This window comes from Barbus barbus (assembly GCF_936440315.1).
Source record: "Barbus barbus genome assembly, chromosome: 30".
Taxonomy (NCBI): Eukaryota; Metazoa; Chordata; class Actinopteri; order Cypriniformes; family Cyprinidae; genus Barbus; species Barbus barbus.
Window position 1 is genome coordinate 3,132,057 of NC_136758.1, and position 20,379 is coordinate 3,152,435.

Below are 20,379 nucleotides of genomic sequence, written 5' to 3' on the forward strand. Positions count from 1 at the left end.
ATGGATTGTACAGCACATTGGTTTTAATTTCAAATAGTTGTGAAATTAAATACTAAGACAACAAAATGTAGACCAGAGGTGTATTTTGTGAGCTGTCCCATACGTCTGCACATATAGGGCTTATTTTAAAGTCACTGCTCTGTGTGTCCCGTCAGTGAAGCACTACTGCAAGAGCTCCAGTTCGGCAAGCAGCACCACCAGCAGCTATGGGCCCTGCAGCAGCAGCCTGAGCTGTGGAGGAGGAGCGAGAGGAGGAGAGAGCAGCGCCAGCAGCACCTGCAGCAAGAGCAGCTTCGACTACACACAGGACATGGAGGCGGCACACATGGCTGCTACCGCCATCCTCAACCTCTCCACCCGCTGCAGAGAGATGCCCCAGAGCCTGAGCGGGAAACCCCTGGAGATCTGCACACAGGTACACACACGGCCACACGAGTCACAATATCAAGCCCCTTTTATGCTTGCTCAGACATTTTTAATTTAGTATTATACATTACCTTATTACACATTAAGAATGAATAATATGTAACTAATCTGGAGACCAAGCATTTAGTAGAGCATATCTATGAGATGTCAACACTGAAATAACAATTTAATGTCAAGGTGACAGAAACATAAGGAATAAATAATATAATATAATATAATATAATATAATATAATATAATAGACGATATTATCGAAACGATATCGGAATCAGCCGATAATGGCTTTAAAGTGCCCCTATTATGGGTAATTAAAGGTTCATATTTTGGTTTTGGGAGTCCCCAACAACAGGTTGACATGCATGCAAGGTCAAAAAACACTTTTATTGTCTAATAATATACATTTCTTTTTTAACTTACTTACTCAACGACTCCCAAATTAATTTTTCCAAACCCCTCCTTTGCGTGATGCTAATCTGCGGTGATTGGTCGATTGATCTAATTTTCATGTCATCATGCCTGTAATGCCTTATAAAGCAGTGTTTGTGAGCACAGTGCTGCTTTGTGTACAGCATTACCGGGGAAACCGATATTTTTACCGCAAGCGGCAGCTAGAATGAATTTGAATTTTCATTCAGACCAACATGAAAAGACCAACAAACGTCTTGGGATTCGTTTGAAAAATGACTCGTTTCAGTGATTCAGAGTCGACTCCTTCTTTTGAGAGACAATAACTTTATACACGGTGCACTTTCAGATTTAAAACTTTGCAGAATGTTTTCATTCACTTAGAGCTGTGTTACACACTGCATGAAACGTAATTTTCAAAAATCCATAATAGGGCACTTTAAATGTAAATATCGGCATTGGCCCGATATGAAAAAGTAGGCTGATATGACTTGCTTATTAGAGGAGTAGCCTAAGTTACAGTATCTCACAGGAGTACACCCCTCACATTTTTGTAAATATTTTATTATATCTTTTCATGTGACAACAAGAAATGACACTGCTACAGTGTAAAGTAGTGAGTGTACAGCTTGTATAAAAGTGTGAATTTACTGTCCCCTCAAAATAACTCAACACACAGCCATTAATGTCTAAACCGCTGGCCACAAAAGTGAGTACACCCCTAAGTGAAAATGTCCAAATTGGGCCCAATTAGCCATGTGACTCGTTAGTGTTACAAGGTCTCAGGTGTGAATGGGGAGCAGGTGTGTTAAATTTGGTGTTATCGCTCTCACTCTCTCATACTGGTCACTGGAAGTTCAACACAAAAAAAAGAATCGGTGCTGTACATAAAGATGGCGTAGGTTATAAGAAGATTGCCAAGACCTTGAAACTGAGCTGCAGCACGGTGGCCAAGACCATACAGCGGTTTAACAGGATAGGTTCCACTCAGAACAGGCCTCGCCATGGTCGACCAAAGAAGTTGAGTGCACATGCTCAGCGTCATATCCAGAGGTTGTGTTTGGGAAATAGACGTATGAGTGCTGCCAGCATTGCTGCAGAGCATGAAGGGGTGGGGGGTCAGCCTGTCAGTGCTCAGACCATAGGCCGCACACTGCATCAAATTGGTCTGCATGGCTGTCGTCCCAGAAGGAAGCCTCTTCTAAAGATGATGTACGAGAAAGCCCGCAAACAGTTTGCTGAAGACAAGCAGACTAAGGACATGTATTACTGGAACCATGTCCTGTGGTCTGATGAGACCAAGATAAACTTATTTGGTTCAGATGGTGTCAAGCATGTGTGGTGGCAACCAGGTGAGGAGAACAAAGACAAGTGTGTCTTGCCTACAGTCAAGCATGGTAGTGGGAGTGTCGTGGTCTGGGGCTGCATGAGTGCTGCCGGCACTGGGCAGCTACAGTTCATTTAACATGTACTGTGACATACTGAATCAGAGACTGGGCCACAGGGCAGTATTCCAACAGGATAACAACCTCAAACACACCTCCAAGACGACCACTGCCTTGCTAAAGAAGCTGAGGATAAAGGTGATGGACTGGCCAAGCATGTCTCCAGACCTACTTGACAATACGTCACGACTTTAAACCCTATTGAGCATCTGGGGGGCATCCTCAAACGGAAGGTGAAGGAGCGCAAGCTCTCTAACATCCACCAGCTCCGTGATGTCATCATGGAGGAGTGGAAGAGGGCTCCAGTGGCAACCTGTGAAGTTCTGGTGAACTCCATGCCCAAGAAGGTTAAGGCAGTGCTGGAAAATAATGGTGGCCACACAAAATATTGAGACTTTGGGCCCAATTTGGACATTTTCACTTAGGAGTGTGCTCACTTTTGTGCCCAGCGGTTTTAGACATTAATGGCTGTGTGTTGAGCTATTTTGAGAGGACAGCAAATTTACACTGTTATACAAGCTGTACACTCACCACTTTACATTGTAGAAAAGTGTAATTTCTTCAGTGTAGTCACATGAAAAGATATAATAAAATATTTACAAAAATGTGAGAGGTGTACTCATTTCTGTGAGATACTGTAGCTCACATGTGCTCAGGGTGTACAAGCGATTAGATCACGTCAGCAATGTGGCTAATATTTGAAGCAAAGTTTTGCCTGAATGGTGATTAGATTCACTGTTTGGGATTGCAGCATCTGAGAATGCACATACAGTTACTATTTACTCTATCACACACAAGTTCAGTGTGTGATAGAGTAAATAGTAATAGCACATGCAATGGCAGCCTCCCCCGGGTCCTAATGCCTGCTCAGTAAGGAGTTTTAATTCCGTAGGGGCGCTGTTAGCCTACTTCTAATAAAATGAAAGTAAAATAAAGCAGTAATTGATGTCATAAAATCATTAATATGGTTTGATTTAAAGGTCAGAAGCTATAGTTTACATGAATTGAAAAAAACAAACATGACACTTGTAATTTAAACAATTGTATATATACTGATTTATTCATTAATGTGTAATATGTTATATTTTTTAAACAAATTTTGAGCTCTAAAAGATTTTCAGAATGTTTACAACTCTTTTGCTTTACACCATCTACAAATGTTAAACCTTAAAATAAAATGTTAAGGTTACTACAAAAAAATGCTGCGATTTATATAGTTTATTTATAGTTATTTTCAAAGCTTCAATGTACGGTCATTATAAAAGAACTTCATTATTGTTTATTTAATTCTAACAAATAAGTTCTTGTTAAAGACGAACCAAAATTAAAAATAATTTGCTTATAATTTCCACACAGGAGAGACTTGGTGTTGTTTCCAAACAAAAGTAAATATATCGGTATCGGCATCGGCTATCAGCCAAAATGAGTTGAAAAATAGCAGCATTTCAGATATTGGCCCAAATCCAATATCGTGCATCCCTTTAATAATATAATATAATATAATATAATATAATATAATATAATATAATATAATATAATATAATATAATATAATATAATATAATATAATATAATTTGGCCTACAAAAGCATCATCCAGGCAGTTAATCTGCAGAAGATGACTATAGTGTCTGCAGAGGCATTAAGCCCATGATAAGATCGCACTGAAATAAATCCAATGTTTAATAACATAAAACAAGTTCAGCACATGAACAAGTCTATAATGGTATCAGAAAGCTTGTTCTAATCAATCGATAATGTAAATGCCAGACATGCATTAGGATTTGACTCGGTACGTGCAGTTTTTCCATTTATAACTTCATATTTGCATGAGGATCTCGTCCTCATTGGACTCATTGGTTTCTGAAGAAAGCGTAAGATGTGCTTTGCCATGCAACACTCACAATAAAGATGCTCTGATGTTTTGGATGGTTACTGCAGTGTTTCTGTATGGTTTCTGGGTGGATGCGTCAGTAGGTGGTTGCTAGGATGCTGTTGGTCGATGCGGTGGTGGTTTAGTTGGATTCCCACTGGCACAAAATTATATACTGGTTTCTGAATATCTTTTCAAAATGGTTTCTGAATATTTGTTAAAAATATAAATCTTTTCTAACAATATCTAATATAAGTCTTTACTATGACATTTATTCATTTAACACATCCCTCCTGAATAAAAGTATTAATTTCTTAAAAAAAAAAAGAAAAAAAATTACTGACCCCAAACTTTTGAATAGCATTGTATATTGAAACACAACATTTATTTTTTAAATAAATGCTGTTCTTTTTAACTTTGTATTCATCAAAGAATCAAAGAAAAAAGTATCACAGTTTCCAAAAAACGATATTAATCAGCACAACAGTTTCAACACTCATAATAAATCATTATATTAGAATGACTTCTGAAATATCATGTCACACTGAAGACTAGAGTAATGATGCTGAAAATTCAGCGCCGCATCACAGAAATAAATTCTATTTTCAAGTATACTAAAATAGGAAACCAATATTAGAAATTTCAATAATATTTCACAATATTACAGTTTTTTTCTGTATTTTTGATAAAATAAATACAGCCTTGATGAGCAGAAGAGACTCCCTTAAAAAACATTAAAAATCTTACGGATCCCAAACTTTTGAGCGGCAGTGTATATATGTACATGACAATGTACAGTGGGGAAAAAAATATTTGATCCCCTGCTGATTTTGTACGTTTGCACACTGACAAATAAATGATTAGTCTATGATTTTAATGGTAGGTTTATTTTAACAGTGAGCGACAGAATAACAACAAAAAAATCCAGAAAAACGCATTTCAAAAAAGTTATAAATTGATTTGCCTTTTAATGAGTCAAATAAGTATTTGGCCCCTTCGCAAAACATGACTTAGTAGTTGGTGGCAAAACCCTTGTTGGCAATCACAGAGGTCAAACCTTTCTTGTAGTTGGCCACCAGGTTTGCACACATCTCAGGAGGGATTTTGTCCCACTCCTCTTTGCAGATCCTCTCCAAGTCATTAAGGTTTCGAGGCTGATGTTTGGCATTATATGAATAAACCACATTTCTAGATTACATGAATCACCCCGTAGCAGATCTGTACAGGAGGATCTGGGGAAGTTGGAGGATTTCTGAAACACGCTGCAATTTCTACAGCAAGAACCAACCAAGTAAATGAATGTTGAGCAGCGAACAGTGAGCTCATTGGCTGCTGATACAAAAATAACTAATCAGCTGAGCCATGTGATGATGTCATTATGTCAGTTTGAGTTTGACCTATCGGACTGCACCATTTAGAGTTTCATGTAATATATATATATATATATATATATATATATATGTATATACAGTATATATATGTGTGGGTGTGAAACATGGAGACGCCTCAAGCAAGTGATGGCTGGCTTCTCTCTCTCTCTCTCATTTCATCTGCTGTCATTCTGCAGTCGAGGATGGGCTGAGCTGCCTGCAGCAATGCTCTTCTCTTGCTGTCATAGGTTCAGCGGATGATGCTTCCTCTCCATCTCTGCCCAACACATTTATTTCAGTAGAGCAGTGTCCATGCAGCCCCTCGTCTCTCAGCGGAGCCGAAGCGCTTGTTATGCATGACTTCTCAGCTGCGTTTGCTTCAGGTCCCTGGTTTTACATTGGCCATCAACTAGTGACTCAATATAGCACCAGAACAACATTGCCCTTAAAATCAAATGTTGCTGAAAAAAGATGTTGCTAATGATGTTAATGTTATAATAAAAAAAGAAACATTTTTCAGAAAACAGTACTTAATATCTTATGTAATTTGTCTTGATTTGAAGAATAGATAAATATTTGTATACTGGAAAACAAGGCAAACTTGGCAAAATCATTATTTGCAGAGATGTTGTTTCTTTTTGTCATGTTCCAGCCGTCCATCCCTCTGTCTCTCATTCTTGCTGTCTAATTGGAGCAGCTTTAGCCAAGGCTGCAGCAGGAAGTGGAGTCGTGGGATGTGACCTCTTAGCTTGGCTGTCACATCCTCCTGGGGTTCCTGTAGTAACAGAGGTCAGGCTGACTGTAGGCAGAGAGAAGCACCTCCTCATCCCTCACTAATTATGGCTCTGAATGTGCTGAGATGCATTTAGATGGGCAACATACATACAAACTACATTCATAATGTTCATCCTCATCTTCTTCATTTTTCCTTTACTTTCTCCATCTCCTGACTCAGCTATGAACATGCTCAAGTGTCAAAATACTTTTTTCTCATTTTCAACACTAGATCTGTTGTTTTATCACTTCAAACCCAACAAACTTGAGAAATCTTTGCTATCTTTCTATAAAATAAATACCACTTTCTTTGACATTTTGACCAGAACAGTGACTTTCATGCATTATTTTAATGTTGACAGCTTTATTCAGATGCTGTTTCTAATTATATCATAGAACTGATATACTATTATAGTTTTTGTTAATATTTTGAAACTTTGAACATTTTCTAATTTTTATTACATTTTAATTACACATATTTTTAAGTTATATATATATTACTTGGCATTAGAGGTTTATTGTAAATGGTGCTAGGGCAGTATCTGTGAGTTGTAGGCTCTCTGTGAGCCTCCTTACAAGACGTCCTGAGTGTGGGGTGTAGTTAGGCTGCCTCTCATTTAGAGAGATGTCATGTTGAGGCCTCCGCTCCTGTGCTCGTCCATCTACTGTGAGCATCGTCAGGCCTCCTCTCGCTATAGAGAGTTGTTTTATTTGAGGCCTCCGCTTGCCAAGGGCTCCTCTAAGGCAGCATCTGTGAGTTGTAGGCTCTCTGTGAGCCTCCTTACAAGACGTCCTGATTGTGGGGTGTAGTTAGGCATACTCTTGTTTAGAGACTTGTCATGTTGAGGCCTCCGCTCCTGAGTTCGGCCATCTACTGTGAACGTTGTCAAGCCTCCTCTCGCTATAGAGAGCTGTTTATTTGAGGCCTCCGCGTGCCAAGGGCTCTGCTAGAGCAGCATCTGTGAGCTGTAGGCTCTCTGTGGGCCTCCTTACTAGACGTCCTGAGTGTGGGGTGTAGTTAGGCCTCCTTTCGTTTAGAAAGTCGTTATGCTGAGAGAGCTCAGCTTGTTATTGGCTAGGTAGTATGAGTGTTGCTAGGCTGCTTCTCTTTTAGAGGCATTCATTTAAGCCTCCAATCTCTGGAGCTTCGTGGGCCAGCTGGACTCTCCATGAGCTTTCTTCAATGTGACCTCATCAGAATGTAGTCAGGCCTCCGCTCTTTAGAACTCCGATCTACGATGTTGCTGGAAAGTAGGACTCCTCTGAGTCTTTTACTTGGTTCAGCCATTTAGGCACTCATACCTTCAGCATGGTGGCGTGGGTATTCCGTTCCCCAAAGTGCCCTCTAGAGGACACAGCGTGGAATTCCCATTCGAAAGGAAGCGTCTCAGGTTATGCATGTAACTATGGTTCCCTGAGAAGGGGAACAAGACGCTGTGTCTCTTTGCCATGCTTCAGGAATTCCTGCACATCTCCTTTCAGACAGGAAGTGGATGACATTTTTTACAGGTGCCCTTTCATAATCTCGGGCGCACCTGTCGTGACGTCATAGGCTGCCGCCTGCCAATGTCGAGTTCATTGTCATGATTAGATATTGTCGTGATTAGATGTTTTCATACATCTGAAATATTTTCCTGGTTGTTTTTCAGCATCAGGTCTTGCTCTCATTTTTTCTGCAACCATCACACACACACACACACATCATTCATTACTGGTCCTATTGCCCCAGTGCTATTAGACCTCAAATGTATACGGTAATTTTCATTACATTACATATTTTTATAACAAGTTGTGTGCTTCCCTTGCTCAGTCAAATGTAGCATGCGGTGTGTATGTTTAGAGTTTTGGAGGATGTGTGTGTGTGTTTAATATTACTTAGATGAACTGACTTAGATGAGAGCATGAATGTGTAGCACGATGCTAGTATTGTATAACTCTTGTAGGATGATCATTAGTGAATAATGACTTCAATTTTGGGATATTTTTCACATAAATCTACTTGGAATATTGTGCATATATTGTATGGATTACATTTATGATAATTAGTCCCCATTCACTTTAATTATATGAAAAAACTGGCTCAGGATATGCTTCAGACCTTCACCTTTTGTGTTCAACTTTAGAATAAAAGTCATACAGGTTTGAGGGTGAGTAAATGATGACAGAGTTCTCATTTTATTATTCACATAGAGTTCCTAATATACTCATTTAAACTGAGGTATTCAGAGGGGTTAAAATACACACAATTTCATGTATGTTTTTATACTTAAAATATAAATATATTTGTATCTTCTATACCCCAACCCCTCCCCAATCCAACTTCCACAAACCTTTTTGTATTTTTTCAGTTTCATTAAGACATTATTTGTATGTTTATTGAGCCATTTTAATAATGAGGATTGTTGGCTGCTCCCCACAATATATAATTTGCAGGTTTTACTATACATGTGGGGACAATCGGTGCCTGCAATATGGGCAAAACCTGACTTACACACACACTCTCACCTCAGCCACATCAGCAGAGAGGAGCTTAGGATCTTCTATATAAGCCAGCTCACACTGAGACGAGAGAGAGAGAGAGAATTTGAATTTTAACAAATCTTTTATTACAAAAAAACCCCTCCTATTCACAATACACTCCTACAACACAATAAAAATATACATACATTAAAGAGAGAGAGAGAGAGAGAGAGAGCACTTAATTTTGGAGGTATAAATCCTGCTGGACAGTGCTTCACCAAAAGAGGACAATGCTTTTAAAGGTAAAATCTGAGTAAAATCTCACAGAAGAGCAGCCTAAGTTAGTTGTCTTCAAATTTGCTATTTTGTCAAATATAGTGCATTCAAATATTTAAAAATATTTTTAATCAAGGGTTATGGATTTATTATTGACACACACACATTACGACAACAGCACACTATTTTTCCATATTGTGCAATAATTCACATTTCATTCGAATGTTTTAATAATCATATAGACCACTGAAACAGACCATTGTGTCAGTAGTAAGTGAATGTATATGATGCTGAAAAGAGCTTGTTGGATAACCTGAAATGTGAAAGGTATCGCACAGAGCTGCAGAGGACATTGACACACACAGATTTTGTCATGTCACTACACTGCCATCTAGTGTATGGTAGCACTCTGATTTCCTTCTCTACCTAGTTCTGCAGTTTCCCTCATTATCTTCATACCAGCAAAGTCCAGCTGTAAATCCTGCTGTTCTAAAGGCATTTCCTGAAATCTAAAAGTCTCACTGATACTGCACAACTAACCGATTTATTTTAGCATCCTCTGTCGTGTTAATTGTGGAAGGACTGATTGATGTGCACTACTCAACATCCAACAGATGCTTCGCCATTTGCATACAAATTGGATGTGAGGAACAATTGTGTATTTATAAAGTGAAATACTTCTATCTACTTCTATGCATCTATCCATCTCTGTTCAAGTTAATCTCAATGGTGTTTGATGAGGTTGAGCCAAACTCATTCAACCATGTCTTTAGTAGTAGTAGTAGCCCTTTATTGTCACTAGTCACAAGTACCAGCGAACCTAGCCATCAACCTGTCCATACATACACAAACATACATACAATACAATATGACAAGGGGGTGGACAGGACAGGAAGACAGGGAATTGAGGAAGAAATACAGCTTAAACATGAGGAAGGAGGGGAGAAAAAAAATAACCCCCAGACTATGCTCCTATGGGAGTACAGTTTGAGAACAGAAAAAACACCCCAGCAACAAAAGCACATAATCAATACACCATAGACACATGACTTGCAACAGGTGGGGGATAATCCAGCTCCTACAAACAGCCATCCGGTCCAGCAGCTATTCTCAGAGCCGGTCACAGACCCACCTGTCGGACTGGCGGAAGAAAGCGGCGAAGGTGGGGGGATCGGGGGTGGGGGGGGGGGGGGTGAATGGAATGTCTGTGTATATATGGATATGTGTGTGATGTGAGTTTGTGTATTTGTAGGCCTGGAAATCCGCCCCACTGGTATCCAAAACAAGTTGTCTCAGTCTGCAGATTGTGATAGCGTCACAGCAATTGCCATGGAAACGGCCTTGATTGGGACCCAGACGGAGTCGACAGTCACCAGGTGTCTGTGGGAAGGATCAGGAAGCAAGAGCGTCTCACTGTAGTGCCCTTCCGGGGGGGTTGTTTCCAGAACGACCTTGTCCGAGGCAGTTCTGTTGTTTTGGGAAGACGAAGATGATAAGATTGTTTGGTCTTGGTGCGAGCAGCTGCATACCAATTTCACAGCTCTCTTTGTCCATTCTGGTCTCCAAGTCCATACATTTTTCTCAGCACAGCCGTGAGCTTCTCCGTGATAGAATCCATATTGCGGTTGATGGTTTCAGTCTCAGTGCTGACCGCTCTGCCCACTGCTTCAATCATGACGGGCAGCCTTGTGAGGCTTTGGACAGCTGTTCCCGTCTTCTGAATTCTCTGATAACCCAGGGCAAAGCCTAATCCAATCAGCAGAAAACCCGTTATCATGGTTCCGAATAGGTAGATGTCTTCAATGTCCTCCACGGAAAGAGCCGCCAGACACACGACCCGCCATCTCTCCCATGCGTCCATCGTGTAGCCAGTAGCGAACGTCCCGTCCGGACAATTGGGCTCCCCCGACCCCAGGGCTCTTGTAGAGAATATGGTGTCAATTGCGTTGAGAGACCAGTTGATCAAATCCATGATTTTTCGGTTTGGAGAGCAGTGCAGAAAGAGTCTCTCAAGTGTTAGACAATAGACAAGACGAGAGAGCAAGCAGGGAAGATAAGGGGAGGAGAGGAGAGAAAAAGCATCCGCCTTCGCAGAGAGCCAAGAGCCAAGTCTTTATGGATCTTGCTTGATACACTGGAGGACAGTCATGCTGGAATAGAAAAGGGCCTTTCCCAAACACAAAATGTTGGAAGCATAGTATTGTCCAAAATGTCTCAGTATGCTGAAGCATTAAGATTTCCCTTCTCTAGAATAATGTGGCTAGCCTGATACAATTTTCCCTCCTCCACCACTTTACTACACATAACTTTACATTTTGGCATAATGCAGTCAGTCAGGTAACATTCTTCTAGCATCTTCCAGACTCAGACTCTCTCAGACGGACTGCCAAACAGAGAAGCGTAATTTGTCACTCTACAGAACAGGTTTCCACTGCTCCAGAGTCCAGTGTCAGTGTGCTTGACTCCACTCCATCTAATGCTTGCCATTGTGCTTGGTGATGTGAGGCTTTAACCACTCGGCCATTGAAACTTATCCCATGAAGCTCCTTTCACACAGATATTGTGCTGATATTAATGCCAGTGGACATTTGGAACTCTTCAGCTATGGAATTAGCAGAGTGCTGACAACTTTTACACACAATGCACCTAGGCTAGGTGCTTGATTTTATACACCTGTGGCAATGGGTCTGACTGAAACTACTGAATTCAATTATTAGGAGGTGTATCCCATACTTTTGTTCATATAGTGTATATATAAATGAGTTATATGAGCAGGGGTGCGATATGCAGTGTAGACCAGAGGTCTTCAACCCTGCTCCTGGGGATCCACTCTCCTGGAAAGTTCATTTCCAACCGGCTTCAGCACACCTGCCTACAATTTTCAAGCAATATTGAGGAGCTTGATTGGCCGCTTCAGGTGTGTTTGATTAGGGTTGTAGCTAAATTCTTCAGGATAGTGGGTCCCCAGGAACAGGGTTGAATACCTCTGGTGTAGACAATCACAGCCGTGCTGATGCAGAGCCATATCGCACAAATATGAGTGTGATATTGCATTTATACAGCAGCTTGGCAGCACAAGTGTGTAATAAATAAGAAACAATAATGGCTTGTATTAAAAGACCCATTTGTTGGTTGCACCTTACAGGGTGTTGTTGAAAGTAAAAATAATCTCCTTGTTTACAACCTTATTTCGCTCACTTTCAATACAGAAGTCTTTGCTACTGACTCATGAAGAGTCTCGTCGCCATCTAATCACGTAACAATGTAACAAAAATCACCATCACTAACAGTAACGGGGCGAACAAGACGTGAGATGTGCGGATCCAACTGCAAGCTTTTATTCCAAAACATAGTCATATACAGGCAGGGTCAGTCAACAGCAAACAGGTATGGCAGGGGCAAGACAGAGCAATCCGTAGAGCAAACGTTGTTTGACAATCGGCAGACAATATCCAACAAGGGCGAGGCAGAGAGATAATCCAGGAGAACGAGCAATAATCCAACGAGAGGTAAACAGTGTCCAAAGGGCTAGGCTAGGGGTAAATCCAGGAAACAATAAAACACAGGGAAACTAACAAGGCAAGACAAGACTAAGAAAACAGAGAGGGCTCAGTAAATGTAGCTATCGCTCGGAGAGTGATAAATGCAATACAATTACTGGAACTGAACAGAAACACGGAATGGCACGGTAAAGCAGCTAGCGCTAAGAGAGAGCTAAACGCAGAACAATACTCGGCGATAAGACAGAGGAAGTCCATGGCTTAAGTAGCGTGTATGATTAGGTGATCAGTGAAATCAGCTGTGTCGTCAGTGCACTGGATGATGGGAAATGCAGTCCTAGGTGACATGCAATAGAAATGTAGTGTGGTGCAAGAGTCCATACAGTGAGTGGGGGACCTCTGGTGGTGATTGTCCAGAAGAGCATGGACCAGATTTGTGACACTAACACTAAGACTGTTTCTCAATGCCAAATACTATTATTTAATACTAATATTATTCAAATCACATATTATTTATTGAACAATAATATTTAATAAACAAAAAGGCCAATATAAAAGTTATGCAATTCAGTCAAAAGTACAAAGGCAGCGCTCTGATACAGCATTAAAGTTATATAAAGATACGAAGTTATGCCCTCAGCTAAAACTATTTGCTCTGGAAAAATAATAGATTAATGAGACCAAAGACTGCCCACAAGATTGACCCAAAACAAATTATATCTCATGGTTAACCACTATAGAGACACCAGAGCCAGCAGCGAATTCCAGAAGATCTGGCCGAGGTGAGGCTGCTCTCGGCGGGTTCATGAGCGCTGAGCGGCCGCTGATGCACTGGCGCTCACATATCCAAAAGCACCAAAGCACATTTTGTTAAAGGGCACCTATTATGCCCCTTTTCACAAGATGTGATATTGGTTTTGGGTGTCCCCAGAATGTGTCTGTGAAGTTTCAGCTGAAAATACTCCACAGATCATTTATTATAACATCTGGAAAATGTTATTTTTGGGGTTTCTAAAAAAGAGCTGTTTTGTTGTGTATCGCTTTAAAAGCAAATGATCTGCATATTCCCTTTAGAAGAGGGTGTAGCCTACACACTTTATGTTGGAAGAAATTATGATTTTTTTTTTATGTATTTATTTATTTATTATTATTTTGAAACAGTAACAATTTAACCATTGCTTAAAAAGATATGTACAAATATACAAAATCCCCAAAATCTTCAGGTACAATGGCACAGTCTCCTAAAAATGGGCCGAATATGCACAAGTCTCTGTTCATGTTAAAATGTGTTTCTTTGTAGATTTGTAAAATGTTCACTTTCAGCTAGTGGCAGATCTTTTGCCCTGTTGCAGGTTATTGCTGTGCCTCTTTGCTGGTATAAATGAGTATGCATTGATGTTTGGCAGCCGGTGCCGAAGAGAAAGTGGAAGTGTAAAACACAGACAAACAAACTGCTGCTATCAAACACATCTAACTAAGTTCAGAATAGCATGCAACCACTCTGTTACTATTTCTGCAGTGAGCACATTTTCTTTATGGATGAAATACCAGGATGACCTACATCATAATGTGCACCTTATAACAAAATAAATTGTTCGAAATACTGAATCCAGTTTCACCTTTCGTTTTCCAATGTGACAAATTACCTGGATGAGAAACATCAGCTGGGGTTCATTCTTTCTCAAGACATGCACAATTTAAGACATGGCAGACAACTTTCTCATGGAAAACCAGTTTCTGTTACCTACAACTGGATAGTGACTCTTCAAAAATTTTACATTTGTATCATAGCATCTGTTGCATTTCACATACTCTCTAAAAAAAAAAGTTTAGGTTAATATACATATAATGATAACGAAATGAGAAATTCTAAGTGGTTCAAAATAATTTTTGATTTTGGTGAAAAAAACTAAATACTAACAAGTCTCTTTTTCTTTCTTTCTGGCTTTGTTGTTACAGTCTGATGATTTGGATCCCTTCCAGGACATTTTAGAGGACAGCGCGTACACTACTGATGTCGGCATTCCCAGTCCCAAACCAAAATTTCATCCTTGCAAAGAAAGCAAAAAGGACCTGATAACGTAAGCACCACGGGGGAATGATGTGAGGTCTTCACCTATCTCTTCCTGTTCCTCTTCACTTCTCTATCTTCTCTTGCTCTCAGCTTTAGAGCTCAGCACTACTGCATGCCACATGATCAAACATAGAGTCAGGACACCGAGTACGCTTATTTTTTGAATGCTTTATGGATTTAAAAAATAATTTGGTCCCACTTTATATTGTGTCCCTAATACCTGTGTACTTACCTAGTAATGTGTACGTAGTATGTAACCACAGTTTAAGTACAAATTGGTACATAGTATCTACAGCTCTAATGTTTATGTAACTACACATATGTTACAACCCACTGAATGGTATGTGTAAGTACAAATGTGTAACAGGATTAACAGCACTTTTTGGTAAAGAATGTGTTACACTTTATATTAAGTAGACAATTCCTATGGATTTACCATGTAATTACTTTGATGTTACACAGCAGCGGCCAGTAAACTAGGCTTTACATATAAATTGTGATTAGTGTCCAGAATGTTACACTTTATATTAAGTGGACAGTTCCTGAGGAGTTACCATGTAAGTACACTGGTATTACAGTGGTGCACCAACTCGAGATCCAACTCCTCCCACTTTACATATCCCTAAACCCTGGATCAAATTGTTCCAATTACTCTTATACATACTGTTGTTACAAAATGTAGTTATATAATTCCTGTTACACGAGTACTTAGTGAAGTGAAAAAAAGTGTTGTTACCAATGTCCTGTTACACATTTGTACTTACACATACCATTCTGAGTGTTGTTACATGTGTGTAGTTACAGAAATATTACAGCTATAGATACTATGTACCAATGTGTACTTACACTGTGGTTACATACTACGTACACATCTAGTTACTATGTAAGTACACAGGTATTAGGGACACAATATAAAGTGGGACCAATCATTTCATGCGAGCCGACCATTGCTCAACTTCTCTCTAGGATGGGATGTGATTTAGGACTCGCACACTCTTGCAGACAGTGAAGCTAAACTGGAAACAATGAACTAGAAATAAAAACAATAAAAATAACATCATAGATAGTTGGGCAACACTTTGCGTTAACAACCAATCAGAGTTCAGGTTCAACTAGGCACCAATGCATAGGCTGTAACTGGACCAAAAAGGTCATCGAATTAGAGCTGTCAATTGAACAGATTCATTTAACGATTTAAAGATAAACAAATTAAAATGGAGTGCATTTAATAATGCATCAAATCAAGTTAAATAGATTTTTGTTGTAAGCAAGAGTAAACAATTCTCAAAAAGCATAAATGAAGATATGATTCAGTTATCTTAAAGGAACACTCCACTTTTTTTGGAAACAGGCTCATTTTACAACTCCCCTACAGTTAAACAGTTGAGTTTTACCGTTTTTTAATCCATTCAGCCGATCTCTGGGTCTGGCGGTAGCACTTTTAGCTTAGCTTAGCATAGATCATTGAATCTGATTAGACCATTAGCATCTCGCTCAAAAATGACCAAAGAGTTAATTTTCCTATTTAAAGCTTCTGTAGATACATCGTGTACTGTGATTGACGTCGGTCTTAGTACACGATGTATCTACAGAAGCATCAAGCGTGTTAAACTCTTATTCTCCTGCATTCTGCTGTACAGATGTGAATTTACTTTTCCTTCAGCCTGAGGCTTATTCATTTCACTTTTTGGTGTGAAAGGGCTTTTACATTTGCTAAAAATAAAACTTTTTATATTAAAAACAAACAAGCAAGCCCTGCACAGGTTTAGAAAGTAATGCAAAAGTAACGCATTACTTTCCATAAAAAGTAACTAAGTAACGTAATTAGAACTTTTTTAGGGAGTAACGCAATATTGTAATGCATTACTTTTGAAAGTAACTTTCCCCAACACTGTTTGTTTAGTATTAGTAGCAAGTATGACCACTGTTTTGTTTCATTTACATGTGCATATGCAATCTTTTAGTCTTTCAGGCTGTCCTTTAGCAGATAAAAGCATTCGGAGTATGATGGCCACCAACTCACAAGAACTCAAGTAAGGATCAAACTGTTGTTTTCAAAAAATAATCTTATCCCACTTCAGACCTAAAGCACCAGGTCCATAGCTACCACAGATAATGAGATACAACAGGGAAATTAACCAAAAATTATGATTAGTGATCAACAAATATGAGTTTATCAATAGTTCTTGAAATATTACTTTAATCATTACTGTGATTACAGATTACTAAGCGCCAATAGTTATGCATCATGTCTACCATGCTATATATTGTTTTTGACAGAGACAGTGAGTCACAGTAAGTTTGAAATTGTTCCAGCCTTGTTAAATGGATAATAATTGCCTTAGCTGACACACATCGTGTCACACAATAATTTATACAGGGAATAAATTTGATATTATGAAAAAGAAATGTGCCACACAAAAATAATAATAATAGCTATAATAATTTAACAAAACTGATAACTGTTGTTTTTATCCCCACAACAGAGTTGAAGTATTGAGCTTCCTTTGTGAAAAAGAAGTACTTAAACATGAACATCCTTAAACACAAAACAGGGGAAACCAGACAGAAGTAATATAACAAATAATAATAATGTTAGACAAATAATAAAAGTAGTTAAAAAGAAGCTTACAGCAGTTTTGTATGTGATTATTGAACACTTTTTATTTTATTGTGAATGTAATGAATGCACTGCCTCAGGCTATGAAGCTTCTTTCCTACATTTCAAGAAGCTTTACCTTTATTTTACAAATCATGAAGACTTTTATTTGGAAGGTTTGTAGAATGGCTGTTGTGTGAGGTAATATTGATTTTTCTAAAGATGCTTTTAATGTTACATCAGGGCTGCTCTTTTGCATGCTGGGCAGTAACAGGGTGTATTTCTGTCCCAGGTGCCCGACCCCGGGCTGTGATGGCTCGGGACATATCACTGGCAACTACGCTTCACACAGAAGGTAATGTGCACGCAGACCCATTTATAAAAAAACAAACAAAAAGTATTTGCAGATAATATAATATTAATGAATATTAATGAAAAGCCAGTTACTGTAAGTATACTAATGAGAATTCACTTTCATGACTATGCAAATAAATTTCAAGTTTCACTTTGCAAAAATGTCAAATTAAAAGTTTTACTTCGGAATACATTTAAAAGCAAACAGGTACACTTATTTCGATGTGTTAGCTAACATATTAAAGGGGTCTAATGACATTGCTAAAAAGAACATTGTTTTGTGTATTTGGTGTAAAGCAATGTGTTTGTGGTTTAAGGTTAAAAAAACACATTACTTTCCACATACTGTACATTATTGTTGCTCCTCTATTCTTCGCCTTTCTGAAACACATCGATTTTTACAAAGCTCATCGTTCTGAGAAGCAAGGCATGCTCTGATTGGCCAGCTATCCTGTGCGTTGTGATTGGCCGAATACTTCAAGCGTGAAACCATATTGTGATGCCGTGTCCCGGCATGACAACACAAAAACAATAAAGCCCATTATAGACGAGGCATTTGTTGCATCCAGTGGGGGCATAATTACTGATTATAATGACTTATACTGTCTTTTTACGCATCGCGTGGCATCGCGCCGCGTAAACATTACCATGTCTGCATTTGTGATCGGAGAAACGACAAATAACAAGCACTACTCTACACTGCTCAAAACTCGCTTTTGAATAGTCAGTGGCAGAAACGTACTTACAGGCCATGAGTCAGAAGCTCCAGACTCTCCTTGCAAAGTTGGAATTGCCCCACTTTATAGAAACAGCCTTTGTGCACAGCTGGTTACTCTCCTCCCAGGTTCAGGAAATAGTCCTCCGTAAAATGTGCTGCACACACTCTAATATTTGGGTTGAACTGTTCTGGAACAGTGTTGTAAATACAGCTTAACCACTGACTTTTGGAAGCCAAATCAAAGTAGTTTCGCTTTCACAATGAAACACAGCGTCTCCAGGACATGGCGCCGGCGGCAGCAACATTACTACAGCAAAAATAAAAATCACGCCCCCTTTCTTTGCGTATACAGCTGTTTTGCAAATCTCCCCACACAGTGACGTAGACATGTGGGGGTGTGTTTGAACGAGCCGTTTTAGGGGGGCGTGGACAAGTCTTAACTTTTATAAAGAATATCTGTTTGGTTTTGGGACTTTAATCTTTGCAACTTCAGGGATCTCATCTATACACAAACAGCTTGTAACACTCCAAAGAGAAAGAAAAACTTGAAATCACATCATATGACCCCTTTAAAGCACATGTAAAATATTTAAACTGTAGTTTTATTTTATATTATTTGATGTTGCATTTAAAGTAATATTTTAACTCTTGTACTCTGTTTGGGGTCTTTTGACACCAAATGATGTTTGCTAAAATAAAAAAAAAATAAAAAAAGTTCCCTTTATCTAAATGAGACTTTGTACGGTTGTCAACACTTGGTAGCTCTACAAATATAAAAAAATAAACTGGATTGATATTGTAAACTGGATTGACTGAAAAAAAGTGGAGACCCCACATTGAAATGAATGGGGAAACGATAAAATTTATACCTTTACTTTTCAATTTGTCAAATAAAATCAATAAATCCACCACAATGCAGACCACAAAATACACAAAAATGAAGCGACAACCCTTCCACACGTTCACAATGCAGAACGATTACGCTCACACACTCTCGTCTCTGGAGACCCCAAACAGTATGAGTGTCACCCCCAAACAAACAGTGTACAAGGGTTAAATGTACTAAATCACAACTTTGACATCACAAACATGTAATTACAAATAGATTTAAATACAAGTTTCAATAGAAATGACATTAAAGTATATTTTAGTTTACCATAAATGTTTGTCAGTACATTCAGCAGTTCGCTTTAACCATATTTCAAAAGACAATAATTATAAAATTACAAATGTACTTAAGTCCTACTTAAGTGACTCAAAAACTCTCAAAAGTTCAGATATATGCATTTAATATAAGTTAAAACCATAGTACATTCCCATTCTTACTTGCAGTTTACTGTCTGAAAACCTTGCATTTAGTTCACACTTTTGAAGCATCTAATTTCGATAATAAGTACTCTTTTTTTAAGTATGCTAAAGTGTGTGCCATTTTCGTAACAGCTGAGGTAACGACAGTTTTTCCTCAGTTTGTCAGGATGTCCACGGGCTCGGAAGACTAGAATAAAGATAACACACAGTAAAGACGACAAGGAAGACCAGGAGCCGATCAGGTACCGACTCACTGCCTTTAAACAGCAATAACTTCGTCTGCATAGACATCAAAACCATAATTATTTAATATAATGCTTTCCAACTCCATTTAATAGACTGCATTCATAGCAAATGTTCAACAGATACAAATGTTTAAAATTAATATAAAAAAATGGAATTTTAAAAATCAAGTTTAAGATCAAGTTAAAGCAATAAGAGTAGGTAACACTTCAGTGTAAAGATCCATTAGTGCATTAATGCATTATCTAACCATTGAGAAAAAAAAAATTCTATCGTTAATAAAAATGCAAGTATTAACATAAAACTATAACTTAGGTTACAATTAGATTAACCTCAGGAGGTACTTATGTAGTAAAATGCACTATTCAGGTGCTCTTTTAGGACACTAGAGTGACACGTTCCAGTTGCTAGACAACATAAGAAGGCAAAAAGTTATATCGAAATATACTGAGGGTACCATAAACCAGCTAGGTGGCGCTACGCAGTGTTATTTTTGTTTTGTATTTTGTCTGAAAGAGATCCCAGTACAGTGAAACAGTAGATTTTGTTTATGTTTT

At 38.7% G+C, this 20,379-nt stretch overlaps 1 protein-coding gene across 1 annotated transcript in view; it reads left to right on the top strand.

Moving 5' to 3' along the window:
• Positions 1–20,379, top strand: part of myt1lb (myelin transcription factor 1-like, b) — a gene marked incomplete at its 5' end in the record, with an annotated part of 94,867 nt that overhangs the window by 67,775 nt on the left and 6,713 nt on the right. Inside the window, 5 exons of the mRNA XM_079385577.1 lie at positions 156–415; positions 14,486–14,607; positions 16,565–16,633; positions 17,492–17,554; positions 19,738–19,821. Of these exons, the coding sequence (XP_079241703.1) occupies positions 156–415; positions 14,486–14,607; positions 16,565–16,633; positions 17,492–17,554; positions 19,738–19,821 (598 nt within the window). The remainder of the gene's footprint in view (positions 1–155; positions 416–14,485; positions 14,608–16,564; positions 16,634–17,491; positions 17,555–19,737; positions 19,822–20,379) is intronic.